General features: G+C 39.4%; 1 protein-coding gene across 1 annotated transcript in view; it reads left to right on the top strand.

The window, feature by feature from the left end:
* Positions 1-26,720, top strand: part of LOC126267374 (tetratricopeptide repeat protein 37) — a 159,604-nt gene that overhangs the window by 77,582 nt on the left and 55,302 nt on the right. Inside the window, exons 9-15 of the mRNA XM_049972555.1 lie at positions 1,550-1,710; positions 2,378-2,513; positions 2,662-2,846; positions 15,031-15,225; positions 22,583-22,797; positions 23,394-23,581; positions 24,046-24,265. Of these exons, the coding sequence (XP_049828512.1) occupies positions 1,550-1,710; positions 2,378-2,513; positions 2,662-2,846; positions 15,031-15,225; positions 22,583-22,797; positions 23,394-23,581; positions 24,046-24,265 (1,300 nt within the window). The remainder of the gene's footprint in view (positions 1-1,549; positions 1,711-2,377; positions 2,514-2,661; positions 2,847-15,030; positions 15,226-22,582; positions 22,798-23,393; positions 23,582-24,045; positions 24,266-26,720) is intronic.

Below are 26,720 nucleotides of genomic sequence, written 5' to 3'. Positions count from 1 at the left end.
TGTGTGTGTGTGTGTGTGTGTGTTTTTGTTTTTTCTTGTCTACGTCTAATGAAAGGCACAGCTGCAAAATACTAACGCGAATTCTTTAGACGAATAGAAAAACTGATACAAGCCGACCTCAGGGAGGATCAGTTTGGATTCCATAGAAATGTTGGAGCACGTGAGGCAATACTGACCCTACGACTTGTCTTACGGAAAGGCAAACCTACGTTTCTAGCATTTGTAGACTTAGAGAAAGCTTTTGACAATATTGACTGGAATACTCTCTTTCAAATTCTGAAGGTGGCAGGGGTAAAATATAGGGAGCAAAAGGCTATTTACAGTTTGTACAGAAACCAGATGGCAGTTACGAGTCAAAGGGCATGAAAGGGAAGCAGTGATTGGGAAGGGAGTGAGACAGGGTTGTAGCCTCTTCCTGATGTTTTTCAATCTGTATATTGAGCAAGCAGTAAAAGAAACAAAAGAAAAATTCGGAGTAGGTATTAAAATCCATGGAGAAAAAATAAAAGCTTTGAGGTTCACCGATGACATTGTAATGCTGTCAGAGACAGCAAAGGACTAGGAAGAGCAGTTTAACGGAATGGACAGTGTCTTGAAAGGAGGATATAAGATGAACATCAACAAAAGCAAAACAAGGATAATGGAACGTAGTCGAATTAAGTCGGATGATGCTGAGGTAATTAGATTAGGAAATGAGACACTTAAAGTAGTAAAGGAGTTTTGCTATGTTGGGAGCAAAATAACTGATGATAGTCGAAGTAGAGAGCATATAAAATATAGACTGGCAATGGCAAGGAAAGCGTTTCTGAAGAAGAGAAATTTGTTAACATTGAATATAGATTTAAGTGTCATGAAGTCATTTCTGAAAGTATTTGTATGGAGTGTAGCCATGTATGGAAGTGAAACATGGACGATAATTAGTTTGGACAAGAAGAGAATAGAAGCTTTCGAAATGTGGTGCTACAGAAGAATGCTGATGATTAGATGGATAGGCACATAACTAAAGAGGAAGTATTGAATAGGATTGGAGAGAAAAGAAGGTTGTGCCACAACTTGACTAGAAGAAGGGATCGGTTGGTAGGACATGTTCTGAGGCATCAAGGGATCACAAATTTAGTATTGGAGGGCAGTGTGGAGGGTAAAAATCATAGAGGGAGACCAAGAGATGAATACAGTAAGCAGATTCAGAAGGATGTAGGTTGCAGTAGGTACTGGGAGATGAAGAAGCTTGCACAGAATAGAGTAGCATGGAGAGCTGCATCAAATCAGTCTCAGGACTGAAGACCACAACAACAATGTCTAATGAAATAATTACTCCAGTACCTAACAATATCTAGCAGCCTTTTTTCAGTGTGCTTGTCTGCCATTCAACTCCTCCTCCAGGTGGTGATTAGCAATGTTTTCTTTTCATGTTGTTATTTGATCCAAGAAGTGCCATTTTGTTTGATGTTGATAAGTGTAGATCAGTTCTATTGCCATAATGTGTAGTTCCATTTTATTTTTTAAACTTGTAATTTGATGGTTCTGAGTAGAATAAATATTGTTATAGGATCTGAATCTGCAACTTTTGAACTACATAACTGAAAAAGCAGGTCCTGGAGGTGCCAAGTGGGCATGGCTTAGGCTTGGATTACATCACCAGGATCAAGGTAACATTGATGAGGCTATTAACTGCCTACAGTCTGCTGTACGTGCCGACCTGTGTGACAGGTAAGATGAAAGTTGTCTTCTTTTAACTAATTTCAAATGAGTAATTTCTTTTACAACATTAAAGATTGATTTTATGCTAATTGTGGTACTCCAATTCAACATGAATTTATTCTTTATTTTATGCATCATCAGTGGTATCATCTTCCAGGCTAAAACAGTAAAATGTTTAATTTTCTGATGTATTTGTTGCATTATAAAGCCACAGAGTACTCTTTTTCGGAAAACTTTTTCTTGCCTGCTGTAACGGCTCATTAGCTTGAAAACATTAGTTTTAGGAACATATAATGAAGGCTTTCACAACCAGTTGTCTTAGTTGCTGTGAATCTTCTGGGTTGTAGGGTCGTAGGCCATGAAATCCTTTTGTTCGTAACATTCCATCCAGCCCCCCTTTTTCCATGATATTGAAGTCACTGTCTGATGTCTGGGCAAACAGTTGGCAAAACTCAGTACAACCACAAGCACTTCTGAACAAAACATTAGGAATTAGGAAGAATCTCTTGGACCATGACCATATAACCTGGAAGGTTCACTAGCAACTATTACATTTGATCAGTTAACCAATTAGGTTTCCTGTAATAAACAACTTAGTGATATTAATTTTACTTTTTAATACTTTTTTAAAGGAAGATTCAATACTAATTTATTTTTGTGTTTTCATATATTTAAGCCATTGTTGGGAGAGTTTAGCTGATGCTTATTATGCAAGAGGATCATACAATGCAGCACTAAAATGTTATGAACATGTTCAGGAGCTGTCTCCCGATGCCTTGTATCCTGCATATCAAATTGCTTCTGTAAAACAAGTAAGCTGGATTTACTTTTTCCTAGAAATGATACTGGCATGTTGGTGCATTAGTTTAATTATTCATAACACTAATAATTGCACTTTTATTTAAATGTAACATACTATATACAAGTTACTTACTATGGCTTATCTCATCTCTATTCCAGCTTGTAGGCTCCTTTGTTGAATCTGTGAGTGACTACAGAGCTGTGGTTGCTGCCAATCCAAAGTATGTGCCTGCACTTAAAGGACTGGGTGAAACCTGTTTGCTGTTGGCAAGATCGTACGCATCACAGAAGCTCATTGGTCGTTGTAAGGATTCCTGTCAGGAGGCAGTTGATGCCCTCTCTAGGTAAACACTGTTTTCATTCCTGTTGGAAAACATACGTTGAAACCTACAGTTATGAGTAAAGGGATGTAAGGTGAATGGTTAGGGCCCATGTACCGTCATGTGTCATTTCCTGTTACTACCTTATTGACCTCTGAAACAGGTAGGCATTTGGTATTCACAATTTCGGTTAATGGCAACACAGATTGAGTAAGATATCAGATCTCAGTAATAGGACTTGAATAATAAGAGTTTATGAACTAGCTCTTAATTTAGTTAGAAAGAAACAGGCAGTTCTTCAATAATAACAGTTTCAGCTAAGTAGAATTGCCAAATAGAAAATAGGCAAGCCTTCAATATCAGCTTTAGTTAAGTAAAATTATCAAATGAAAGTAGCCATGCCTTCTTTAATAACAACTTCAGTTAAGCAAAATTACCAAATAGAAAACAGACAGGCCTTCATTGATAACAGCTTCAGTTAAGCAAAATTATCAAATGCATTTGAATGCCTCCTCAGCAGGGGTGCATCAAGAGGCTTATACACAAGGAGCACAACACTACACCAAATAGGAAGACCAAGAAAGGTTAAAATGAGAGGACTGGCCTTCCGAGGCCCTTTTTGTTGGGTACAGACCGGAAAAAGATATATTAACACAGCAAGGTTAATTACGTGAAAGCAACACTAACTAGCCAAATGATATACCCACATCACTGTAAGATACAACCAGTACAATGATGGTGAAATGCCCGAAAGAAAACTAGGCTGCCAAACCCAATTAAATAGCCTCAGTAATTGTAAATTTTGAGACCCAGGCACCTCCTAAGCCTATATTGTCGCAGAAGAAGCTGAGTAGCACAGTCATTGTGGTATAGTGGTTATGATACTAAACTGTTGCATGGAGGTTCGTGAGTTCAAAACTCACCTGGACTGTACGATTTTAATTTCTATATTCGGTTCGAGTACATTCTAGAAGTATCCACAAATGTCAAGCATCATTGTACTGGAATGTTCTGTAGCTGTATATATACTGTGTGTGTTCTGGCTGGAGGCAGTTCGCTCCGTGCTCTTGTATGTGCATGTGCATGTTAGTGTTTCGTCATTCATGTAATTACACCGTCTTCTATGTGACATCATCTTGGTGGAGATGCTGAGTATTGGAACTTCTGATAGTGCACATTATCGATGACACAGTGCCTCCCTATCGGGCCACGACAGAGCCGCGGTTTATGTGACGAGAAACCCGAGTTTGAGCCATATTCAACAGATTGCAATCTACCAGAGACAGAAGAAGAAGAGGATGTTACGATGACAGCAATGGTGTGCCACCACGTGAGACATCCTTCTGGGTTCTCTGGTTTCAATGGCCAAGATCCAAACAAGAGGCTGAAGGTATATGAGCATATAGCCAAATTTAACAAATGGGATGACACCATATGTTTGGCTAACGTATTTTTCTACTTGGCGGGCACTACCAAGCAATGGTATGAGAACAACGAGGAGAAGTTCACAAGTTGGGAAGTATTCCAGGCGGAACTGCGCAAGTATTTCGTCGACACACAAAGACAGAAGTGCAAGGCTGAAGATAAATTAAAGTGCAGGGCACAGCGTTCAGGAGAAACTACAGCAGCCTACATTCAAGACGTCTTGGAGCTGTGGAAAATTGTGGATCCTAGAATGAAAGAGGAAGGCAAGGTTGCTCATATCATGAAGGGCATTGCTGAGGACATGTATCAAGTCTGACTCCTTAAGGAAGTTTCAACAGCAGACGACTTCATAAAATGGTGCCAATATATAGAGACAATGCATCAAAAAAAGAATTACACTCAAGAAGTTTGAATGGTTTCCAAACATCACATCAATGTCTGTGATGGAGGAAGCAACTGATTTCAGAAGTGTTCTTTGTCATATAGTGAGAGAGAAAGTTCAGAAGGCACTTGGATAGCACAGCAAGCAAAAAACCAAGACGCTTCAAGAGGTCATAAGGGAGGAAGTGGAAAAGACATTGAACCCAATCTCTCGTTCTTCATTTCTCTTTAAAACAATGGAAAAGTCAAGACCCAGGCAATGCTGCATGAGGAACCTGTTTGGGCACCAAGGAAGACTGACATCTGGAGGACCCAGGATAACCAACCAGTGTGTTTCCACTGTGGACGACCGGTACATGAGGTGCGCTATTGTCGAGAAAGGTGGCTGAAATTTGATGACGCTCACGCCAGAAGACAGCAGACCGATCTTAGCCGACGCCAACTCCAGTACGACGAAGATGAACAAGATGATGTGGGTGCTGTAAGACATTGGTCACCATCGCCGCAAGCTAGCCGCTGGAAGGACACTCCCCAACAGGCCAATCAAGGTCTCCATCAGCATTTGAAGCTCCAGCCAATCACCTAGCTGCCGTAACCTGGAAAACTAAAGGGTGTGACCTTCCTTGGAGGTGAGGCCGCTGAGGAGAAAAATTCTCCACAGTCAATCATTACAAAAATGATAGGAAACTACGTCAATATCCTCATGGATGGCCGACCAGCCCCAGCTCTTGTGGACTCTTGAGCATTATATTCAGTCATTTCGGAGAAGTACCACGCCAGTTGCAAAAAATCATTTGTTGTCAGCAAAACATCTCTGCTGAATGTGGCTAATGGGAAATATGTAAAACCTATAGGAAGATGTACCATTCGTGTGGGTATAACTGACCCTACACAGCCTGTAGAATTCATTGTCTTATAAGAGTGTAGTCATGACGCCATTCTCGGTTGGGACTTTTTGAAAGCTTCTCAGGCAATTATCGATTGTGGTCGTTTGAAGATTATGCTAGACGAGATGAGAGACTGTGACAGGAAGATGCGCATCGGAGTATGTGGAGACTGTGTGCTGGATGAAGTGATCATTCCTGCAGTCAGTGCTAGAAAGGTAACTGTCTCATGTCATGCCATGCATCAATCCATGGATCTTGTAGTGGAATGTAAGAGAAGCATACCACTGCAGAATAACTTGGTCATCCCAGCCTCTATCATCTTGTTTAAGAATGGATTCAGTGAATTGTGGATAGTTAACTGTCACCGAGTACCACAGATCCTTCCAAGACGCATGTGCGTAGCAAACACTGACCCATTAATTGAAGAACAGCTGAGCATCATAGAAACCTCCCGTGCTGAGTTCGTGGGCGAAATTAACTGTACCACTACGAGACAAGATTTTCTAGCTCGACTATCCCCAGATCTCACTAAGGAACAACAGAAAAAGCTACTTGCCATTCTTCATGAGTTCTCAGAGTGCTTCAATCCACAGGTGAAGAGCAAATTAGACAAATCAACAGTGAAGGACTAGATTAGCACTGAAGACCATCAGCCAGTAAGCCAGAGAGCATACAAGTGTCAGCAACGGAACGTCAAATAATTCGTGATGAAGTAGAAAAAATGATGAGGAATGACATCATTCAGCCTTCACAGAGCCCATGGTCATCACCAGTGGTTCTCGTCAGGAAGGAGGACGGCAGTTAGCGCTTTTGTGTTGATTACAAGAAGCTTAATAAGATAACTATAAAGTACATTTACCCTCTTCCACGTATTGACGATACACTAAATTGTCTGAAGGGGGCTAAGTTTTTCTCAACCATGGATATGTACTCAGGATACTAGCAAACTGAAGTAGATGAGGCTGTGAGGCTGATTCTGAGAAAACTGCATTCATCACCTCTGAGGGTGTGTATGAGTTTAAGGTAATGGCGTTTGGTTTGTGTAATGCACCAGCAACTTTTGAACGGATGACGGATAATCTTCTACATCACCTGAAGTGGACAATGTGTCTTTGTTATTTAGATGACATTATAGTTTTCTCAGAGACATTTGATGAACATATACAAAGACTGAAGGCCATTCTCAAGCGTCTCCAGCAAGGCGGACTGAAACTTAATCAAGAAAGTGTCTCTTTAGAGCAAGAGAAATCAAAATACTTTGACACCTTGCGTCAACTGAAAGTGTGCGGCCAGACCCAGAAAAGTTGAGATCTATAATGGAATTTTCTATTCCTAAAAGTACTAGAGATGTGAGTAGCTTCCTCAGATTATGTTCTTATTACCATTGATTTATCAAAGACTTTTGTATCAAAGCCAGGCCACTCCGAGTTGTTAAAAGCTGATGCTAAATTTATCTGGGGCGGTGCTCTACAAGATTCTTTTGATGTGCTGCGAAAAGCTCTGATGACTGCCCCTGTACTTGGTCTGTATGATGAGAGAGCACCTACAGAAATGCAAAAAGGTGCCAGTGGGTATGATATCGGTGCTGTTCTGGTGCAAATTTTGGATGGAAAAGAGAAGGTTATAGCCTGTGCTTCTAGGACACTTACAAAAGCAGAGAAACTACTCAACTACAGAAAGAGAATGTCTTGCTGTGATCTGGGCCATGTGCAAATTTCGACAGTATCTCTGTGGTAGGTCATTCACAGTTGTTACAGATTTTGTTGGCTGACAGGTCTTAAGGATCCAACAGGATGACTTGCCAGGTGGGCACTACGTCTTCAAGAGTATGACGTTACCATAGTGTACAAAAGTGGAAGAAAACACAAAGATGGCAACTGTATCTCAAGAAACCCTGTGCTAGACCATCAAGACTTTGATGGAGATAGTGACAGTCTCGCTGCACTCCAGGATCTCTCTGCTGAGCAGGACGAGGACACCAAGATACCTCAAATTATGCTTGCGTAGTTAATGGTTACTTTGCAAGAAAAACTTTGATTCGTTTGGAAAGAAGTGGCTACTAGTAATTCCTAAACATGTGTGCTTAGATGTCCTACAGAAATTCCATGACACACCTGAGACCAGGCATTTAGGATTTATTAAGACAAACGATAGAATCCACAAGAGATTTTTCTGGCCAGGTTTATTTAGGAGTGTCCGTCACTGTGTGTCGCACTGTCGAGAGTGCCAGAGGAGAAAGACAGTCCCTCAGAAACCACCTGGCCAACTCATACCAATTCCACCAGCCGTAACGCCTTTCCAGCGTCTTGGGATTGACCTCCTCGGGCGATTTCCAATGTCTGCTAGTAGCAATAGATGGATTATTGTTTGCACTGAAACTCACCTGGACTGTACAATTTTAATTTCTATATTCAGTTCGAATACATTCTAGAAGTATCAACAAATGTCAAGCATCATTGTACTGGAATGTTCTGTAGCTGTGTATATACTATGTGTGTTCTGGTCGGAGGCAGTTCGCTCTGCACTCTGAATAAACCTTTGTTACAGGAAGTTAGTGTTCATCATTCATCTAATTACACGATCTTCTACGTAACAATATAATTAACAAAGCAATGAAATCTGCAATGCCGATAGGTACCTCGAAACTGGCATCCGGCCGTACTTCAAGAGAAGGGTACTTATCTGCTGTTCGAAGCCATTTGGCAGGGAGATTAGCTAACAGCTAAGACCCAACCATCTAGGTATTGTGGGACATGGGGGGGGGGGGGGGGGGGCATCCGGCCACAACATAGAAGAAACACAGTATCGCCACAACTCAGGAAACAGGAAAAGCAAACAGCAGCTCCATTTCAAGGAGCCAAGTGGTGGTGAAATAGATCAGCTAAGAAACTGAAATGATCACAACAGACCTATAGGTGCATTAAGAAAATAACAGTTAAGACCAATTGAAGCTGAAACTTGTTGGTCACAAAGGGAGCCCAGAATTTTCAATACAGCAAAACTGACTTCAACTTTTTCATTGATTTGTCATGCCCCAGAGTTGGCTGGCCAGGCTTCACACGAACACAGCACTCAGTCAGCCATGGATTTAAATTGGCACAAAAATATGCCCAGCAACAACTCGCCGGACTCTGTGCCCAAGAAGCTGGCCCAAGTGCCCACCTTATTCACTGGGGGACCTCTCACACTGCCCTCCTCGCTCCATTACCACTCCCCAACTCCACACCCCAAGACACCATGTCCCCATCAACAACCTTGAACAAAGATCTTAGTGGCCTCAAACCAGAGGAAAATCGCATGACAGATCAAAGTGGTGGTGCCAGGAATTTGAAAGGCAATGCCAGCAACCCTGCCATGTTAATCAAATGAAAAGGTACAAAAGAAGATAGAAAGCAGTTCTCAGAACAACAGATAGGATGTATCCAACACTGGAAAAAGTTCTCAGTTAGCATATTAAAGCTTTAAACAATGGCCATGTTTTGACTGGCTCCAGAAATTGTTCCTCATCTGCTAAAGATGAAGCGTTGTTGATGTAGCCATCCTTCTATGTCTCTCACTGATATGCTCAAGTTTTCTATCATAAGATGAACAGTGAATAGTTGAATAAACAAATTCGGAGTACATATCCTTGTCAAATTTCACCTTTTTAAAAACTTTAAATTGCGTGAATTGCGTGGTCCATAAAATCAAAAGCTCTCTCTCTCTCTCTCTCTCTCTCTCTCTCTCTCTCTCTCTCTCTCTCTCACTCTCGCCACCAATGTTGTTGTTATTTGCCTTTCACACTCAACCCAGTCTCTTCTTCATATATATCTGACTTTTCACATGGAAGTTGAAACATCTCAAAGTTTTGGAATTGGCCTGGAACTTTTTACTGTGTCATTCTTATTTTAGATGACATTTCTGAATATTTCCTATTGAGTAGAGATTTGTCATAGTATTATTTGATGCTTTTATCACTTAACTTGTACAGATTCAGCTGAAGCAGATTTAAGCTGACATAAGTGGAACCTCAATTTTACATTTTCCGATTGTTCGTTTTTCACAATTCTACACCATAATTTCGTAGCTCCCGTGAAAAGTCCATAAAATCAATGCTAAAAATTCCCTGATTTTACGTTTCTTCCTAGTAAGGTTTACCTCAATTCTAACTTCTTACTCGGTGTGTGTTTTCTTCCTATTGATATTTGATGTGACTGAATGAATTATAAGTGGCACAAAGGCAGATGCTCCCCACCATGGGTGGTTGTGGAGTTAAGGGAATATTTTAGGCTGTTGTGGAGATGAGAGAGGAAATGCTGACGTAATCCACGATTGGTGTTGCCAGCAAAACTTGGAACATTTAGCTTCACTGCACAATTATTTTACAACTAATGTTGTGTTGCAGCAGTAATGGAAAAACAAGACAGTCGAGGCGAAGTGTTCTGAACTGAGTGAATATATGATGAAGGGGCTGATATGTCATCTTTTCTTGTGGCACTTGTAACTTAGTCTCATCATTTTGCATGAATTTCTATGTACTGTATTCAGCAACAATATAAGTGTCAATAATAATTCAAAAACTGAGTCTCAAAGAATCTGATTGGTCATAATTGAGGAATTGTTGCCCAATTCTAGCTAATGAACTCTTATTGGCTGGTGACTTGTTAAGTCGCCCAATAGCCAGCGCAGCCACCACACCACTCCACAGTAATGCACATAGAATGAGCTTATCTACTGGATGTGTGGAAAGGGGGAGTGGCCCTTCAGCGACGGGATTGTAGTTAGGGCTGAAAGCATTTTCTGACGTAAATATCGGAATTATTATTTTTGAAGTTTTCTTGTGTTTCAGTAAGTTGTTGTTTCTCAAATTATGTTTGGATTACCCATATTATCCTAGATGTCTCCTTTCTTTGTTATTTAAATTGCTCATAACATTCAGTGTTCAAAAACTTTTCCATTCTCTCCATTTTTCTGATCTTGCAGTTAGTGATTTTTCACATCTTTAATTCGCCCCCCCCCCCCTTTTTTTTCTGGCAAACCCAAGTGTCCTTGGTGAATTTTTTTATTCATTCTGCTGTGGTCTAAGGCATATTGCTGTATCTAAAGTTCGTCTTCGAATATTGGAGACATCATCAGAGCCTATGGAGATCCAGAGATCAGTTTGAAACTTAAATTAAAAAAAGCCAAACTTTTTATATGTAGCTACACAATAGTGAGGCTGTGACATTATCAGACCACTGCCTAAGTTCGTGGAGTCGCACTAATATGTGTTATGGAGCTTGTAGTGTGGAAGAGATAGTGCTGTTTACTTCACGTAGCACTAAGGCTAATTATTTTCAGTCGTTCTTTCCACTAAAGTTTCAATGTGCTTTTGAGTTCCAGTGGCCTTTTTTGCATAGTAATGATTGGATTTTGATAAAACCATAGTATCAAAGAAATGAATTTGGAGGTTCCCTGATCTCAGTGCATGATCTGATCCTTGTTTCACAGACACAATTGCTGTTGTGTTCCTTAAGCGACGTGTGGATGCTTCTTTTTGTAGTTATTATGTATATTTGACCTATTATGCAAGGGAGTTTATACAGGGTGATTACAAATGGATATCGGGGTTTTAACGCTTTATAATATTTATTATATTAAACTTATAGTTATAAATGATATGTCAAATGCAAGAGCAACTCAAACAGTTTTACCAAGAACCTTATAAATGTTCATTGTGAATACCATTTGTCACATGGCACACATCAAGTCTATAGCCGAGTTCTTCCCAAACGTTGATAAGTGTGTCTTCAGTGACTGTAGCAGCAGCTGCTTCAATCCAGCTTCTTAATTCAGGAAGGTCTGCTGGTAGCGGAGGCACGTACACACGATCCTTGATGAAGCCCCGAAGGAAAAAATCGCATGGCGTTAGGTTGGGCAAATGTGGAGGCCATGCAAAGCATGCCCTGTCAATGGGCCCCTTGCAGCCTATACAGTGCTTGGGTACAGTGAAATTCAACCAATCACGTGCTGAGCTATGCCAGTGAGGTGGTGCACCATCTTGCTGGAAAATGAAATTCTCTGGCTCATCTTCTTCCAACTAAGGTAAAATCCATTGCTCTAGTGTGTGAAGGTAAGAAGTGCCAGTTACAGTAGGTGCACCAAAAAAGAAAGACCCACAAACCTTTCGCCAGGATTTTGGCACAAAAAATAGTCACTTTAGGGGAATTTCATTGCATTTGTACCACCTCGTGAGGATTTTGTGAGCCACAGATGCACGCATTTGTGAGTGTTAATATGTCCACTAAGGTGAAAGGTCGATTCATCACTGAAGACAACATAATCCAGAAAATCTTCGTCATGAAACATTTTGTTTGCGAAGTTGGCATGGAATCCATGGTCTACCAGCTTTAGAGCCTGTAATAACTGTAAATGGTAAGGACATAGTTGTATGCATTTTCTTAAAACTTTCCAGTAGTCAACACGAGAACTTGTAATTCACGACAAGCCTTCTGGACTGATTTCTTTGGGCTACGAGTGAACGACACTCTCTCTCTCTCTCTCTCTCTCTCTCTCTCTCTCTCTCTCTCTCTCTCTCTCTCTCTCTCACTCAACAGTCTCTTCACTAACTCTTGGTTGTCCTGTACTCTTCCCTTTATGAAGGCAGCCGGTATCTTCAAATTGATGGTACCATCTACGAATGTTACTATCACTTGGAGGATCACAACCGAACTTCAGCCGGAACGAATGTTGCACAGTAACTACAGATTCGGCCTTTGCAAACTGCAAAACACAAAACGCTTTCTGTTCACTAGTCACCATCTTCGCTACTATTGCTGTCCTGCGGATTGCAGTGGAAACATGTGCACTGCGCATGAGCACTGGTGCCAAACAAGTCTGTTTGAGTTGCTCCTTCATGTGACATATCATTTATAACTGTAAGTTTAATTAAATAAATATTATAATGCGTTAAAATCCCGATATTCATTTCTAAACACCCTGTATATTCTTGCAGTGGCAAGTGGCTGGTGTGAATCCTTTGCAATGTTCAAATATTCACTCACATTTCTTGGTGATTTAAACACAGGGCCAATATTGTGTCGTCTTAGTATTATGCTGGTGTGATGTGTGGTTTTTTTTATGAAATGTAAGCAAACCTACCCTTAGTGGGTTCTCTTTCACTAGAACTCCAGTTCTTTTAGGATTGTGTACCATATTTATCTCTGTCAGAGTAGCCATTTCTTCTGTAAGTAGTTCCAGTAGTTCTTAAATGATTGGGCTCTCCCTCAGAGTAAAGTGATTCACAAATTCTTTAATCCCTGTCCACCAATTTTTTGATCACTCTTCTTTTAGTAAGCAGAAGAGCTCTGTCTTAGCTCACACGTGTAAATGACCTTCTATGTAATACACAACAAGTAGAATTATTTGTTTTCGTAGACGACACTAATATTGTAACCATTCCAAACATACATAAAGCAACAGAACAAATGGTAAATAATGTTGTTAAAAGTACTGTTGAAGTGGTTTTCTGAAAATATTCTCCCTCTAAATTTCAAAAAAGCGCAACATACACTAAAACCTTGTTTTTACATTTCCACATTTTACGTGTTCTGTCATTTTACATTGATTTTTGTCAGTCCCAGCAGAAGTCCTATTCTCTCAGCACAATGCTTTCTCACCATTAATGATTCTGTGTTACATTTGAAGTTTTCTTTGATGTTATCATGACCTGTAACATTGATTTTCATACAGATTTCTGCAAGACGTGCATCATATTCCTGCTCAAATTCAGCCTTGGAACAAACCAGAAAACACAGATCACATGCAAAGATTGCACAATGAGCAAGATTTTTGTCGTTGGTGTGTTGGGTCATGGCTGCCTGTATTATAGGTTCATAGTGCTTGGAAGAGAGGGAAAGTATCATAAGTCACTGCCTTAATGATCATGATCTGTCAATAGTGACTCAAGTAGCAACCTTCTTTGTACTCATTGTGTTGTATTACAACAGCTTTAATTTAATTTCAGTCATTATTCAAATAAGCACTACTTTTGAAGATGGCTGTCTCTATAATTGGCTTTTACAAATTATTGTTACTTCCATGTGAAATATACTAATCCATTCTAGGCATGCAGTCTTCAGGCATAAAAATTCCTCCTGAAGATGCTCCTTAACATGACAATAATTTCCGCCCTCATTCTCACCAAGGATGTCCCTGAATTGAGTGACCTCCTTGCCTGCAACAAGCTATAATCCTCATGCCTATTGTTGTGTGTTTACGGAGACTGCCAACCTTTGCTATTTTAACCAATATTGTGTTACAAGTTTTATAATGATTATCAATTAAAAGTTTCTTGAATATCATTGTAATGTGGTTTCATGAAAGACTTTCGCTTCAGTGTTTCAGATTTTTTTTTAAACAGGCAAAATTTAATTTGCTTTAGTGTCATAGTTTGAACAGTATAAAGAAAGTGGCAGTAATTTTTCCACTTTTCCGTGTTATATTTCCTATGCTTTCCTGTATTTTATATTTTCTTATGTTTTACACTTTTTGGGTCAGTCTGTTGAAAAGTGTAAACAGGGGGTTTTACTGTATTCAGTTCCGCACTACCCCAGTGGTAAATGTAACACATGGTGAAGAAATGACAACTTCGGTGCAGACTTCAAATATTTTATATGTCCATGTGTGTACACACACACACACACACACACACACACACACACACACACACACACACACACACGTTTCAGCTACATTAGCACTACACCAATTGTTTCAACTCTTGAGGAGAGACAAATCAGTAAGTTTACATATTTTGGATGTTTACATTCAACAATGTCATATAGAAAAAATTTCTGGAATAACTCATCTTTAAGTACGTCTTCATAGTTCAAAAACATGCTGTAGCAATAATGTGTGGTGCTCTTTCATAATCAACTAGTAGACATCTGTTTTGATCACTGCTTCGCAGTATATTTTTGTGATGTTTTTTGTAAATAACCAATAACAGTTCCAAAGGAAGAATGATGTATTGCAATGCAATAAAAAACGAATGACATTCATTATTTCATATTAAGGTTGTGTTTAATACAAAAAGAGGCTCACAATGCTTCCACAAAAAGTATTGTTCAGTTATCAGATTCTATAAAAGTCTGACAAACAGCAACCTGAAAAATTTTCACTTCAACAATTACTTCTATTATATAGAAGAATGTCAATTTATGTATTATGGTAAGAGTGGTAGATTGGAATTACTAGTTCACATCTATATTTTATTTATTTATTTATTTTTTAAGTTAACTGTCGGCATGGTCGCCATATTTACATATGAAAGTTAATACAAATTTAAGATGATTCATTCCACATCATTATGATTGATTGTACAACTGATCCATGGCATATAAAAAAAGAATTATTTGTTGCCTTGAGTGAATTTTCTGTTCTGTACTCTTTCTCTCTCTGTTATTAGAATGAAAGATTTAAAGACAGTACTAGTCACTTCACATTTCCATCCACTAACATTATTTCTGTATTCTTTATCATGATTCTGTTCTCAGAGCCGTAGAAGAAAGAAGAAATTTGGCTTGTCTTTGGAAGCTGTTGGGAGATGTATTCAATCTAATACAAGGCTTTCCAGAAGAGCTTGCTACACTTCGGGTTCAGTCATGGCTTGCTCAGACAGAACCAACTGCTAATCTTGAGGAAGGAGTGAAATATTTAAGCAAAGAAGAAGTGTTACAGCTCGGAGCTCGGTAATTACTTTGAATTCTTAAGAATCTTTTGTTTGAACTTTTTGCTGATGAAACATATTTTGTCGTCTTACACAGATAACCATACTTCATTAAACATAATTGATGAACTATTGTGATTATGTATTCTGTTTGAATTTTCTTGTCTTAAAAAGAGTGCTGAAATTTCACATTGTTAGCCGATCATTAAAATAAAGCCTTTGCATATTCAACAGTTTTACCCGCAGTGTAATGTTTCGAAACCTCCTGATTGAGAATGTGTATCAGACTGGGACTCTGTCCCAGACCCTAGCTTTCTGCATTGCACTTGCTTAAAGCTTCAATCCCTCAGGTGATTTTTTAACAGATTCAAAAAGATTTATTTTGGAAACAATAACAATTTTGTACCATACTTTATCTTCGGTGAGCTCAGCCAGTAGTATATGCAGCTTAACTCCTGGAGTTTGCGAAGCAGGAGATAGCCAAGGGCAGATTAAAGCAGTAAGGAAACAGGCACATACCAAATGTGTGGCTAATGTAAATGTGTGGCTGCTTTTTGTGTTGGCATTTTTTGTGTCTGATAATATGTTAATAACAATTACCCTGTTTGCAGATACTGTTAACAGTTTACACATTCATCTTGTAGGTCATCAATATTGTGCTGTCTGCGATTGCTCTTTTAAAAGCTAATGATGAATTATTTTTAAACTTCCCCTTAGTTCTGTTAAATGCCACTGTATTTGTTAATTATTCTTTCATGACAACTGTAATTGTCATCTAAATGTGATACTTTAAAGAACTCTGTCTGCAAAACAGGTTGGAAAAAGATAGTAAGTATGCTACCACATTTTCATTTCCATCACTGAAAAGCTTTGTGGATTGAGTCTATCATCTATATAGGTGACTGGATAATGTTGTTTTGGTCATCAGCCCACAGACTGGTTTGATGCAGCTCTCCATGCTGTGCAAAATTCTTCATTTCTGAGTAACTACTGCAACCTACATCCTTCTGAATCTGCTTAGTGTATTCATCCCTTGGTATCCGTCTACAATTTTTACCCTCCACACTTCCCTCCAATACTAAATTGGTAATCCCTTGAGGCCTGAGAATGTGTCCTACCAACCAATCCCTTCTTCTAATCGAGTTGTGCCAGAAATTCCTCTTCTCCCCAATTCTATTCTGTACCACCTCATTAGTTACATGATCGACCCATTCTTCTGTAACACCACATTTCGAAAGCTTCTATTCTCTTCTTGTCTAAACTATTTATCGTCCATGTTTCACTTCCATACATGGCTACACTCCATACAAATACTTTCACAAACGACTTCCTGACACTTAAATCTAAAATCTATACTCAATGTTAGCAAATTTCTCTTCTTCAGAAATGCTTTCCTTGCCATAGCCAGTCTACATTTTATATCCTCTCTTCTTCGACCATCATCAGTTATTTTGCACCCCAAATAGCAAAACTCCTTTACTACTTTAAGTGTCTCATTTCCTAATCTAATTCCTTCAGCATCACCTGATTTAATTCGACTACATTACATTATCATCATTTTGCTTTTGTTGATGTTCATCTTATATCCTCCTTTCAAGACACCGTGCATTATATTCAACTGCTCTTCCAAGCCCTCTGTCTCTGACAGAATTACAATGTCATCGGCAAACCTCAAAGTTTTTATTTCTTCACCGTGGATTTTAATTCCTACTCCAAATTTTTCTTTCGTTTCTTTTACTGCTTGCTCAATATGCAGGTTGCAATATGCAGGTTGAATAACATCAGGGATAGACTACAACCCTGTCTCACTCCCTTCCCAACCACTGCTTCCCTTTCATGCCCCTCGACTCATAACTGCCATCTGATTTATGTACAAATTATAAATAGACCTTTGTTCCCTGTATTTGACCCCTGCCACCTTCAGAATTTGAAAGAGAGTATTCCAGTCAACATTTTCAAAAGCTTTCTCCATGTCTACAAATGCTAGAAATGTAAGTTTGCCTTTCCTTAATCTTCCTTCTAAGATAAGTTGTACGGTCAGTATTGCCTCACGTGTTCCAACATTTCTACGGAATCCAAACTGATCTTCCACGAGGTCAGCTTCTACCAGTTTTTCTGTTTGTAAAGAATTCGTGTTAGTATTTTGCAGCTATGACTAATTAAACTGATAGTTTGGTAATTTTCACACCTGTCAACACCTGCTTTCATAGAGATGGGAATTACTATAATTTTCTTGAAGTCTGAGGTTATTTCACCCGTCTCATACATCTTGCTGCTGGATTTTTGTCATGGCTGGCTCTTGCAAGGCTGTCAGTAGTTCTAAAGGAATGATGTCTGCTCCTGGGGCCTTGTTTTGACTTGCGTTTTTCAGTGCTCTGTTAAATTCTTCACACAGTATCATGTCTCCCATTCCACTTTCATCTATGTCCTCTACCATTTCCATAATATTGTCCTCAAGTACATGGCCCTTGTGTAGACCGTCTACTACTCCTTCCACCTTTCTAGTTTTCCTTCTTTGCTTATAAATGGGTTGTCATCTGAGCTCTTGATATTCACACAGGTGGTTCTCTTTTCTCCAAAGGTCTCTTTAATTTCCCTGTAGGCAGCATCTATTTTAGCCTTAATGATATGTGCCTCTACATCCTTACATTTGTCCTCCAGTCATCCCTGCTTAGCCATTTTGCACTTCCTGTCGATCTTATTTTGAGATGTTTGTATTCCTTTTTGCATGCTTCATTTACTGCGTTTTTATATTTTCGCCTTTCATCAATTAAATTCAGTATGTCTTCTGTTATCCAAAGATTTATACTAGCTCTTCTTTTTACCAACTTGATCCTCTGCTGCCTTCACTGTTTCATCTCTCGAAGCTACCCATTCTTCTTCTACTGTATTTCTTTTCCTCGTTCTTGTCAATCGTTCCCTAATGCTCTCTCTGAAACTCTCTATAACATCCGGTTCTTTCAGTTTATCCAGGTCCCATCTCCTTAAATTGCCACCTTTTTGCAGTTTTTTCAGTTTAAATCTACAGTTTACAACCAATAAATATGGGTCAGAGTCCACATTTGCCCTTGGATATGTCTTAAAATTTAAAACATGGTTTCTAAATCTCTGTCTTACCATTACATAATCTATCTGAAATCTTGCAGTGTCTCCAGGCCCCTTCCATATATATAACCTTCTTTCATGATTCTTAAACCCAAGTGTTAGCTATGATCCAGTTAAGCTCTGTGCAGAATTCAACCAGGCAGCTTACTCTTTCATTCCTTACCTCCATTCTATACTCATCTACTATTTTTCTTTCTCTTCCTTTTCCTACTATCTAATTCCAGTGTCCCATGACTACTAAATTTTTATCTGCCTTCACTACCTGAATAATTTCTTTTATCACATCATGCATTTCTTCAATCTCTTCATCATCTGAGGAGCTATTTGGCATATAAATTTGCACTACTGTGGTAGGCATGAGCATCGTGTCTATCTTGGCTACAATAATGCGTTCACTATGCTGTTCATAGTAGCTTACCCAAGCTCCTATTTTTGTTAAACCCACTCCTGCATTTTCCCTATTTGATTTCGTATTTATAACCCTGTAGTCACCTGACCACAAGTCTTGTTCCTCCTGCCACCGAACTTCACTAATTCCCACTATATCTAACTTTAACCTATCCATTTCCCTTTTTAAATTTTCTAACCTACCTGCCCGATTAAGGGATCTGCCATTATGCACTCCGATCCATAGAATGCCAGGTTTCTTTCTCCTAATATTGATGTACTCCTGAGTAGTCCGTGCATGGAGATCTGAATGGGGGACTTTTTTTTTTACCTCCAGAATATTTTATCCAAGTGGACACCATCATCATTTAACTATACAGTGCAGCTGCATGCCCTCAGGAAAAATTACAGCTGTAATTTCCCCTTGCTTTCAGCCGTTTGCAGTATCAGGACAGCTAGACTATTTTGGTTAATGTTACAAGGCCAGATCAGTCAGTCATCCAGACTGTTGCCCCTGCAGCTACTGAAAAGGCTGCTGCTCTTCTTCAGGAACCACACATTTGTCTGGCCTCTCAACAGATACCCCTCCGTTGTGGTTTCACCTACGGTACAGCTATCTGTATCACTGTGGCACGCAAACCTCCCAACCAATGGCAAGGAACGAAAACTGAATGTAATCTAATCTAGTGGTGGCTTGCAAAGACAAACTTAAGGGGTTGCCTGCTGCACTGTCGAAGTGTGCAATACACTAATCACCACAACAAAGCAAAATAATGTATGATAAAATGACTTTTCCGTTGCTTTTTTATGCTGGTAGACACTTTGCTGAGTATTTTTATTCATCTGTTGTGAGCTTGAGGCACAGAAAAGAATTCCTCTTTTGATGTTAATGGTAAATGGGAGGAACAATGCATGTGGCTTAGGAAATGCTATGAATGTAGTGAGCATTTACCACCCTCCTCCCAATAATAACAGTACAGTATCCAGTTACCTCCCCCCCCCCCCCCCTTCTTCCCATCCATGAACCACTTGCCAAAACAGGTATACACTCGGTCTTTACAAATGTCTTATCGTATGGCTCTTAACTCTCGATGACCTGCTTAAAAATTTCCGAGTAGAAAGATCATAGGAAGACTATGTCTCTCTTCAGCCAAAATGATGTTACCAAATAAACACATTTTAAAATTATGGTAGACATGATGTTTTCGCTATGTGGCTGAGGTATTCAAAATATTTATTGCCTTCATGACTGCGACCTTATGGCAGCTAGGTGGGTCTGAAATCAGATATGAGAATAAGAAAACTCGACAAGCTTGAGTCACAACTGGGACAAATTAAAAATTCATTGCTCACATCTGAATGTAAAACAGTTTTCTCTGTGGAAAATGTAATGCATGTTCTTCTAGTTCTTTCTTCCAGACTTTAAACATCGATTCCTTTGGGGTTGAAGGAATAACAGTTCTTTAACTTGTCACTGGAGCCTTCCCTTTTTGTACACTGTTGTCAAAGAGGATGTGCTTAATGTAGTTCTAGATAGAACAGCATTCTATCAGATGAAACTGTGTTCCTAAATTGATAATTGTTGGATCACTCTGCAAGAAAGGGTTGTAGTAAAAGCTGCAAGCTGTCACAGATTGACAGCTACAAAGTAAGCTCAGAATGTGCTGTACTTACTCAAATATAAGCCGCACTTTTTTTTCTGATTTTTGTAATCCAAAAAACCGCCTGCGGCTTAGAATCGAGTGCAAACTAAGCGGAAGGTCTGAAAAATGTTCGTAGGTGTCGCCATAACTAACTTCTGCCATCGAATATATGTGGTGCTACACAGGCATGCTTTCCAGGCACAAAGATAAATACTAACACCAAAATCTCTGCATCAGTAAATAAATTTAAAAAAAAAGTGTAAGATGAGCTTTTTTCTCCACGCCGTGTTTCGACCACTGCATTTTCATACATTATCTAACGAAGTAAATTCAAATTAAGTATTGTTCATCTTCGAATTTAGCAGCATTTCAATGTACTATGAAAATCCGACTGGCAAGACTGTTTGGGATGTTTGTCAATATGGCCAACTCTAGGTTCTGAATTTTTTCTTACCTGTGAGAAGAGATGGTTGCTAATAGGAACTTTTATGAATTGTGAATCACATGCAATATTCTCTTCACCATAAGAATAATACAAATATAAAAATTTTGCCATGTATTCTTTCGTGTTTGCTGCTGTCTCATTTAAAACCTGTCTGCCTAATCAACTACGAAACTAAAGTGAGACAACAGCAGACGCAGAAGAATATACAAATCATGTCATGTTTATATTCGTATTATTCTTGTGCCTGATAGTGATACAGTTAGAAATGAAGCACGGCAATTGACTAGATTTTTAAATCTAAGATGACTCTGATTTCTGTGCAGAATGTAATGTACTAAAGAGGCGTCTGCAAAGATTTTCAAACGGAGAAAAATTTTCCCCAAAGCTCTTGTTCTATTACTTGGTTCTTGTTGATCATTATCAAAGAAAGCAGTGTAAGTAACAACAAATAGCAGTCTCTTGCCATTGTTTCGCTAATGAGACGATTCCCCCCCCTTCCCCCCCCCCCCCCCTCTCTCTCTCTCTCTCTCTCTCTCTCTCTCTCTCTCTCTCTCTCTCTCTCTCTCTCTCTCTCTTTTTAAATGGCGGTAGCGTGCACAAAAGCAAGCCATGCTGCGAGCGGCGACAGACCGTAAACACAGAATGCAACAAACAATACATGACACAGTATAGTAATACATTTTTAGCTTGAGTGACGTAAACACCTATAACAAAGAGAACGGGGCATTTATCATATCAAAGAAAAATAAGCAATCAATTCAAACCAGATGAAGCATGTGAAAAAGGAAGGGTACCCGTATAAATACGGACGGAGTGCCTGACACATAGCAATGGCTACCTGGTATAGCTTAACTGCTAAGCTTACGCCTCGAACCAAACTACTGTAGCTGTATCGCCATTCATTCGACCTAAATTGTGTCTCATATTGCAATGGACCAACATTGTTTCGATTTGGAGGTGCAGCCTAAAACTTTTCTCTCCCCTTGATTTCGAGACTCATTTTTCAGGTGCGGCTTAGATTCGAGTAAATACGGTAGTACTTTCTTGTAGTGTCATTAATACATACTTCCAACAGGATCAGATTATTAAGGGACTTCCTGAATTTACCTGAGAGATAATAAAGAGTTTCTGTGACTTTTTTTCCTTCTTCTTCGGTGGCATGTTTAATGTTCAGTCAAGGACTTGTCGTCTCAAGCTGCTGATTACAACACTGTTCCTATCTTCACAGTACTGCATAGATATCAGCTTCACTCAGTATCAAAATTCTTGGCAGCATATTGTTAACAGCTTGGTACATCCATGTTCACTCTTGGTACTTCAATTTTCACTCTTGACAAAGCTTGACACCTCTGCTCTCATGATTGGCAGTGGTACACATTTGCAATTCAGTCTTTGAAACGAATACCAAAGCCCCATTCCACACTAAGCTTACAAGGTGATATCTGTGAGAAAAATGATCATTACTGAGGAATCACATCAGAAATTCTCTCTCTCTCTCTCTCTCTCTCTCTCTCTCTCTCTCTCTCTCTCTCTCTCTCACACACACACACACACACACACACACACACACACACACACAGGATTAAGGTATCACTGACACAGAAACAAAGATGTGACACTTTTCCAAGCCTGTGCCTTGCACTCGTTGATAAACTGTATTAGCTTCTGTAATTATCATTCTGTTATTTTTTATGTTATAGTGGTTTTAATTATGTTTAGACAAGATATGATGCACTGCATAAGTATTGTGTTTGTGTTTTACTATGCAGCAAGTCTTATCATTGAGATCTTTAATTCAGGTGTTACTGCAGAGCATTGACTCTCTCACCACATAGTGATCTCATATGGCATGATCTGGCTGTGAATTACCAATACCAAGCAGAAAATACTGCTATGCGAAATCTCAAAAATCAGCTGCGAAACTGGGCTCTCAAAGCTGCAAAGAAATGTGTTACACTGAGTCCCAGAAATTGCCAGCACTGGAATTTACTTGGAGTTGTTGCAGCATCTCCTGGTATGTGGATAGTAAATGTTTTTACATTATTGGTAGTGTGTTGCATCAAATGAGTTTTTAGTGTTACATTAGCAGTTATGCATTTAGTATGTCCTGTTGCAGGAAGCAAACCTGTATTAAACTTTGGCAAGGTAACTGTAAAATATTGCTTTGTCTTCAATTTCATCAGTACTGGTTTTGTACAAATGAGTTGCTCTCCCCCTTTTGTTCCATAATTGCCGTTACCTCTCAAGATGCTTCCACATGATTCCTTTTTGTGTACAGCTTAATTACATGGATGATAGTTATGCCAAAATTTAGTCCAGGGCTCAGTTTACTGTTGTGTTTGATTCAGTTACATTTTGTGAATGTTGAACTTAATTATTTACTTCTGTACTTTGATTATAAATTTCCTATTTTTGCACAGGACATTGTAAAAAAGAAACTACTGGTGTAGAAAGTAACTTTTTCCATTATTGTAAATAGTGATTATTGAATAAAAATACACATGGTAAAGTAGCATTTCTATGTAAAATCTAAGATGGTGGTAATATCACTTTTTATGTGTAATTTTGACAAAAGTTATTTCGACAGAAACATATCTTATTTCTTCACAGAAATAAACAATTTGAAGTTAGCACAACATTCCTTCATAAAAGCAATAGAGCTGGAAAAAAACAATGCAGTACCGTGGACCAACTTGGGGACACTCTATTTATGCCTCGGAGAAATAAAGCTTGCAAACAGAGCATTTGGTAAAGCTCAAAGGGCGGATCCAGAGTATGTGGAATGCTGGATTGGCCAGGTAAAATGATCAGTTGTGTATGTATGTGACTGTCCTGACAAAACCATTCCTCAAGCTGCAAGATTTTACAGGAAGAGGAATAAACATAATATTGGTGAAAAAATATTGAATGTTCAATTTCAGCTCTATCTGATGGAGGGAACCTAGAACAACATGGTGGAAGCAATCACAGCACTTTTATGACTTGCAGAAGTTTTAAAAGAGCCTTTCTAAGCAGATTTTGCTTGTAAACAATTGTTTAATTTAAGTTTCTCATAATTCAGAAGATTCAGACTCACAATTCTGAAAATGCTCTAGAAAACCTGAGTTAAATCATAAAATTATAGTTTTAATATAATAGATTCTCATTTCAAATGCATGAGCTTTACAACTTCTGGTTTGGTTTTCCGGTGACAGCCACATATATTTGCTGTAGTCAATGAACTTGAAACAAATATTTCTGAAAATAAGTTATTTTTTTGCAGGCTCTCATAGCAGAAACTGTAGATGTCCAGGAAGCAATGGATCTTTTCAGACACACAACAGTGCTTGGAGTACACCCTGAGAGTTGCTTGGGCTATGCCCATTGGGTTTGCTCTACATTACTAAACACAAAGACCCATCAGAAAGATGCACATTACATTTACAGTGTAGAGAAAATGCATGCTGTACCTGTAGCGGGTGATTCTATGATGTGGTACACTGGTAAGTTGCCCTTCGTGGAAAGTTGTGTTATAGCTTAACGTAACATTTTAAGTCACAGTCACATATTCACAGATACAAACTGAAGCGAACTATAAAATTCTCTCTACGGTCGCAGGTTCGAATCCTGCCTCGGGCATGGATGTGTGTGATGTCCTTAGGTTAGTTAGGTTTAAGTAGTTCTAAGTTCTAGGGGACTGATGACCGCAGACGTTAAGTCCCATAGTGCTCAGAGCCATTTGAACCATTTTTTATAAAAATTCTCTGAGGGCTTCACACTGACCATTATTGTTCAGTTCTCAAAATTTGTTTGATTATGTTTTCAAATAGCCTTATTATTGTACCTTAGGGGAAGAACATAATGTTTTGTTTTGTGTCTACTGTGATTTGCTTCTTTGACAGTATCACATAGTAAGGAATAAAAGTAACCACGTTTTGTATACTGTAGGTCAGACTAGCCATGGCTCGCCAAATCACTCTTGAGCTGAATGTGCAGAGCGCAGCTCTGCCTGTCTCAGCTTTTGTCAATACTTCCAAAAGGTACCCAGTACAGAGTGACATTTCATTTAGTATTGTGAGGTGCTTTTTTTGGTTGGCACAACTTTCCTCAGTTTGACAGAATTGTGGTGTCAATGCCATTTACCCTTTGCCATTTGTTTGTGCTATGAACAATGTTTATAGGTCCAGTGGCTGTTTGCACAAAAAGAAACAGTCTGACAATCTATTGGCACAAGCCTTTTCAGATGAATGTGAATGACAGAAGAGAGGGATGAGAATTCTCAGTACCTACACACATCAAAAAAAGTTTTGCATCACCTCACTTCCAAGAGTTCTGGAACCTGTACAGAAAATTGGAATAGATGTCAACATAAACATCATTTCCGCCCTTTTTATTGCTTATGAAAACCACACATTGCATGTTGTACCACCATACACAGACACCTTCAGAGGTGATGGTACAGATTGCTGTACACACCGGTACATCTAATACCCAGTAGCATGTCCTCTTGCATTGATGCATGACTGTATTTGTCATGGCATACTATTCACAAGTTCATCAAGGCACTGTTGGTCCAGATTGTTCCACTCCTCAACGGCGATTCGGCATAGATCCCTCAGAGTGGCTGGTGGGCCACCTCGTCCATAAACAGCCCTTTTCAATCTATCCCAGGCATGTTGGATAGGGTTCATGTCTGGAGAACATGCTGGCCACTGCAGTCGAGTGATGTCTTTATCCTGAAGAAAGCCATTCACAAGATGTGCACGATGGGGGTGCAAATTGTTGTCCATGAAGACGAATGCCTCGCCAACATGCTGCCGATACGGTTGCACTACCGGTCAGAGGATGACATTCACATATTGTGCAGCAGTTACAGCACCTTCCATGACCACCAGTGCCATATGTCAGCCCCACATAATGCCACCCCAACACAGCAGGTAACCTCCACCTTGCTGCACTCGCTGGACAGTGGGTCTAAGGTGTTAAGCCTGACCAGGTTGCCTTCAAACACATCTTCGATGATTGTCGGGTTGAAGGCGTATGCGACACTCATCGGTGAAGAGAATGTGATGCCAGTCCTGAGCGGTCCATTCGGCACGTTGTTGGGCCCACCAGTACCGCTCTGCATGGTGTCGTGGTTGCAAAGATGGACCTCGCCATGGGTGTTAGGAGTGAAGTTGCGCATCATGCAGCCTATTGCACTCAATTTGAGTCGTAACATGAGGTCCAGTGGCTGCACAAAAAGCATTATTCTACATGGTGGCATTGCTTTCAAGGTTCCTCTGAGCCATAATCCGTAGGTAGTGGTCGTGCACTGCAGTAGTAGCCCTTGGGCAGCCTGAGCGAGGCATGTCATCGACAGTTCCTGTCTCTTATCTCCTCCCTGTCCATACAACATTGCTTTTGTTCACTTTGAGACCCCTGGACACTTCCCTTGTTAAGATCCCTTCCTGACACAAAGTAATAAAGCGGATGCAATCGAATGGCAGTGTTGACCGACTGATCAGCTGTCGGACTCCCCTCTCCCCCTCCATCTAATAGGTGCTGCTCATGTATGATTGTTTAGATCTTTGGGTGGGTTTAGTAACACCTCTGAACAGCCAAAGGGACTGTGTCTGTGATAAGATATCCACAGTCAACATTTGTCTTCTGGAGTTCTGGGAGCCGGGGTGATGCAAAACATTTTTTGATGTGTGTATTATCCAGTTTTTTAATCAACGGGTATTGAATTTGCTATGAAGTGACATTACAGTATCGTGCAGATAGAATTTAGACAATAAAAGAGCAAAAAAGTTACATCAATTGACAGTATATATTCCTTGTTCTATACATTAAAAAGCACTTTGTGATAAATTTGTGGGCATGGAGGGTGTGAAGAAGTAAATTGTACAAATAGTAAAATTTTATATGTCACACGCATTACTCCACAATCAGTTGCCACAGTTTAGAATGGAATTG

This window comes from Schistocerca gregaria, chromosome 4, assembly GCF_023897955.1.
Source record: "Schistocerca gregaria isolate iqSchGreg1 chromosome 4, iqSchGreg1.2, whole genome shotgun sequence".
NCBI classification, from domain to species: Eukaryota; Metazoa; Arthropoda; class Insecta; order Orthoptera; family Acrididae; genus Schistocerca; species Schistocerca gregaria.
Note: the sequence above shows the minus strand (reverse complement) of the source record. Positions and strands in the feature narration are given on the sequence as shown.